We start from the raw sequence: 4,892 nt of genomic DNA on the forward strand, positions 1-4,892 counted from the left end.
AACTACAAATCTACACTAGTCTATTGACAATTTGTCCTAATACATGCGAGTCTATATTGTTACTTGAAGCCATCACGCATAAGCTAATGATGGTACCAATGTCACGCATCGTTCAGTGACTGGTCAATGCTCTTAAATAAATCTTACTGAAACATAATTTGATAAATTGTAAATAATGAGATTAATACTTATCCGTTTGTTTCGTGGTACAATGTATCACCCTGTGCAATGTTAATTAAACCGCAAATATATATATATATATATATTTTTTTTTTTTTTTTTTTTTGGTTATATTAAGTCTTCGATTCCTGTTTTAAGTTCCTGTTTTCTACACTGACAAGGTCTTTCCCAGTCTAAAATTACTGAACGGAAATGTAAATATCGCCCGGCTCTATATAAGCATTATAATCATATAATCATCTAAATTAGAATTGTTTGAACCTTTTAGCACCATTGCGTTTTTGTTATGTAAGTACATGTAACTTTATCACCTCGCTAGTGTCCGTCCTTTAATAATACGGGTTAAAGAGACGATATTTATCGATTTGCATTTTGCCATTTAAACTTAAAGAAATTAACACATTTTATGCATGCATTTTTAAATCGTAAACGTTTTTTTTTTTTTTTGGGATCACTCACCATAATGTAAATTGTTGAAAAAGTGCATGGGAAAGAGTTTAATGAATTTTCTTAATACAAATTAAAATAATGAATATATTCTTATGGAAATTGCTGAGATTCTGACTAGTCATTCAAACTTAATGGTAAAATATGGGTAGCCTTACTAATAAAATATTACAATTAAACATTTAAGCTAGTTCATAGTGCAGTAAGTCTTGAAGTTATATATTTTTTTTTAAGTATTAGTCTTTTTAGCCTTGAATGGTTTTATTTTAGTTCATTGATAAACCTCAAAATACCTTAAAGAACATTGCTTGATATATGCGTATAATGTTTAAAAGATTATCGGATTATCCTTTCCTTAATATAGTGCTTTGTTTCGCTACTTCACATTAATGTTATTCAACTCTTTGGTTATTTTTAATAAAGTAGGTAATCCCTTTTGTTTCGTTAATTAAGTTGTGTAAATTTCGCCGTCAGTCGTCAAACAAATAAAAACCAATCCAAAAACATAAACTTAGCATAGAATCAACCTTTGTGATCAAAACGTTGCTGCAATTGCTTAAAAAACTAAACCGAAGGTCATACGATTACTTTATATTCCTCTCAAATGGAAATATCCGGCAATTGCAATATCACATCGGATGAGAAAAAACATTGTAAGGGGATACAGGACAAATTTGTAGTTTGTGTAATTGTTTGTATATCTTTGAAAATAATCATCTTTGGTATTTATATTTATGTAATTGCAGTCAATTACTTCAGTTGTTCATCTATTCAAAATACATTTCTAATAATTACAACGATATTTGAATGCGTATAATTGTCTTTGATGCAAAAAGACTTAACGAAGAGTAAAGGTCTTTAAACACATTCGTTTCTGATCGACTGTATCTGCCAACAAGTCGATTGCTTCTCTCTGCTGGATTCTTTCTTGTTTTGTTAGTTGATTTATTTCATTCCTTAACTGTCAGTCTTTGTAAGAATCAGGCAATAGGTGAAACATGGTATGAAAAAAAAAACAATATTTTGATAGTGTAATGTGTCTATTTGCACCATCAGAATCAAGGAAAACAGACAAGATTTTCCATATTCTGCCAGATCATTGAGTTTCAATTTCATTGAAATGCACTGAAAATGAAGATTTCAAGAGAAGATAATTCTGTCAAAAACCTCATTTTTCGAACATTCTATTGAAAAATTTCTTAACAGAGCCAGTGATGAAGAGAGCAAATAATATAATTTTCAAATAGAGAAAGCATCTTTGAGGGATATTACGTTGTCAGATTGGTTTGTTTTTGACATGCATGTTTCTGATTTTTCAAACACTTACACTTAATAGTGATTTCTGATTCTTTTATTTCTACTTTATATTTTGTGTCTACAGCAAACAAGCAGTCGAGAAACTGAGAATGATGCGGGTACATCAAGTCATTTTATTGTGTTTCCTATGTAGTTTGGTCAAAAACTCCAAAGCAGGTATTATTACAAATATTTTACCCCATTTAGCTTAATAAATTGTAGGATTATTTCTTATAATTGTATAAATATCAATCACAAAAACAGAATAAATAAGAACAGTGACAACAACAACAAAAAATCACTTGCAAATATTTTTCACGAGAAATTCATGTTAATCGAGCTTCACGTGAAATTAATGCATGTGAAATTCTCATGAAATTCACATGATTTTCATGTGAAATTCACTATACACGAATTTCGTGTGAACATTTCGTGTGAATTTCACGTGAAGGCTCCATTCGCCTGAATTTCACGTGAACTCTGTCACTTAATTTATTTGCTCAACTCAGGTGTATATCATGTGAAATTCTTGTGAAAATCATGTGAAACAATTTGGCCTGTGTAGTTTTCCAGATCAAAGTGCATGTTAATAATAGCGTAAAATAATTAAAATTAATAATCAACTACTTTAAACGTATTAATTTATTAGTGCGTATTAGTTTTCGCTGTTTTCGCGATGGACAGATAAACCCGAAATTAGTACCCGCGAAATATTATTTTACACAATTGACAATATCCTCGAAAATTAGCATCCCTAAAAATTAGTTCGTATACAGCGTTCATTTGCTACAGAATGCTACACGTTTCATAATTATATAAGTTTTAGAGCTATTCTGTAGGTAAATCTCTGGGTTTACATATTACTCAAGGCAGCATAAGTCTAAATTAAATTTAGATATAATGTAAAGAATGAAAATAAGCCGAATACATAATTGATTTGTTATTTCACATGTGAACATTAAATGTTTAACTATTTTTTTAACCATACTTGTCATCTATATCAATAAGTCAAATTTCTATTTGGTTAAATCTAATATTATAAAAACAATGCTACATTAACTGTCTGTCCTTTTTACATCAAGGTGATAATGAGTGCGACCAAGGATGGAAACCTATCAACGGAAAGTGTTATTTTTTTAGTAGTTTTGCTGTCAAATTTTACGTAGCTCTGGTATGTTTTATTTTATATGTAGTAAAACTTATGAAATGCTATCGATGTCCTAGAAACCAGATAAAGTTTTCGTCACCTTAACACGACAGTGTCAGCTTTGAATTATCAGGCATCTAAATGTAAACGTGTAATTTCAACTCTCTTTTATTGTGATTTGTTTTATCTTCATTCTAATAAATGTGTTTATTTTATCTATAAGATATATACCTACTGTAGTAAACATTATCAACTTGTGATTTAAACATTTGTCTAGTACATACCCAAAAAGATATGTTTTCCCACAAAATTTTACACCGTCATCAAATAACATTCAACAACAAATGTTGCATAAGAAATATAGTTTAAGAAAGGATTGTTGTCAATAATTACATTTTCTTTCTTGATTATAAAATAGTTTACGGCAGTAAACCACCTATTAAAATACAGCTGGTGTAGATTTACTCCTCCAGCAAAGCGTGTTTAATATAAGATAACGTCTAAATCATAAACTAGCATTATACATCCATAGTTTCTAAACACCGGCTGAGTCTTTTTTCCCAAACATTTTTTCATGATTGATTTCATTTAATCAGATGACTTATATTGTACTTTTTTTCAGACTTTTTGTAGAGTCTTGGACGGACAACTTGTTGAAATAGATGACCAGAGTGAATCTAATGCGCTTAGCCCAACGGTTAAAAGTAGGTGTATTTCTTTTTTCAAACAATAGATTTGTTCATAATTGATTGGGTCAATAATTGATAATTCTAAGTCACTGATTGACTTATCTTTCTCCTCGAATTTTGATCATGTTGAAATTATATTCTGCTAAAGAAAAGAAATGGGCGTACATCGAAAAAAAATTCGGTCTTATTAAAATGATGATAAATATTTTTTCATGCTCATGATATGACATACTCTGATTAATTCTGTAAGTTGGTTATTTTAACACACAAAAATATTTTTTGGAAAAAATATGACATATGTTTTCTATGGATAAATCCGCAAAGATTATGTTAAACTCAATTATCAGATTTATTTAGGAAAATACATGTAGTCCTGAATTCGAGCATAATTTAATACTTTATACTATTTATTCTTTTGTAAGGACATGGGCCGTATTGGATAGGCCTGGCAGACTATTTTGTGGATGGGATTTGGTTAAAAGCGACAACTTTGAAAAAACCGGACTTCGTCAACTGGAGTCGCAATGAACCAAATAACTACCGTGGTAGAGAAGACTGTGTTCAAGTATATAGATCATTAAAGTGGAATGATCTACCATGTCACAGATCCTTAAAGTTTATCTGTGAAAAAAACCAAAAGGCAACATATAACTAGACAAATAATTTAACTAAACATCTTATGGATTAAATATTAGTAACAAACAATTGTATTTTGTTTTTGGTTTTTTGAGGGTTTTTTTGTTTTTTGTTTTTTGGTTTTTTTTGTTTTTGTTTTTGTTTTTTTTTTTTTTGTATTTTTTTTTTGCTATTTTTTCCTCGTCAATTATTTAAGGTTTTTGCTACAAGAGCTCTTTTACCGATGCCAAACAAATCCTTCCATTTAGACTTCTCCAGAATCCCTTTCACTGAATAGACGCATGATAAAGTACAAAAAGAACTCAGTCATCAGGACAAATATAATGAAGATCAAATTGTTTAAGTAATGTATGGAAGGACATGCTTAAACAATTTTGTAGTAATTTTCTTAAAAGAAGAGTTTCTAGAAAAGCATATGATGCTTACCCTACCGATGCACCTGATCCATTCTTCCAGTTTTTAGTGGAGTCCAAGTTGCTCATTTGCTTTTGTTACTT

General features: G+C 29.9%; 1 protein-coding gene across 1 annotated transcript; it reads left to right on the top strand.

The window, feature by feature from the left end:
- Positions 1–347: 347 nt before the first annotated feature.
- Positions 348–4,469, top strand: LOC148628797 (CD209 antigen-like protein D). The gene is made up of 5 exons (XM_088594601.1): positions 348–468; positions 2,009–2,100; positions 3,006–3,094; positions 3,693–3,774; positions 4,182–4,469. Exons 2-5 carry the CDS (start codon positions 2,034–2,036, stop codon positions 4,412–4,414), a joined length of 471 nt encoding a protein of 156 aa, XP_088450727.1. The 5' UTR covers positions 348–468; positions 2,009–2,033; the 3' UTR covers positions 4,415–4,469.
- The last annotated feature ends 423 nt before the right edge of the window (positions 4,470–4,892 follow it).

This window comes from Perna viridis, chromosome 1 (genome assembly GCF_037379345.1).
Source record: "Perna viridis isolate PV_CMFRI_1.1 ecotype Kerala chromosome 1, ASM3737934v1, whole genome shotgun sequence".
Classification (NCBI taxonomy): domain Eukaryota; kingdom Metazoa; phylum Mollusca; class Bivalvia; order Mytilida; family Mytilidae; genus Perna; species Perna viridis.

What these genes read in the sequence shown, in the direction of transcription:
- LOC148628797 (XM_088594601.1), top strand. Translation starts at nt 2,034, where the DNA reads ATGATGCGGGTACATCAAGTCATTTTATTGTGTTTCCTATGTAGTTTG. An exon ending in TCAAATTTTACGTAGCTCTG is followed by an intron (nt 3,095 to 3,692) that starts GTATGTTTTATT and finishes ACTTTTTTTCAG; the next exon opens with ACTTTTTGTAGAGTCTTGGA. An exon ending in GCTTAGCCCAACGGTTAAAA is followed by an intron (nt 3,775 to 4,181) that starts GTAGGTGTATTT and finishes TTCTTTTGTAAG; the next exon opens with GACATGGGCCGTATTGGATA.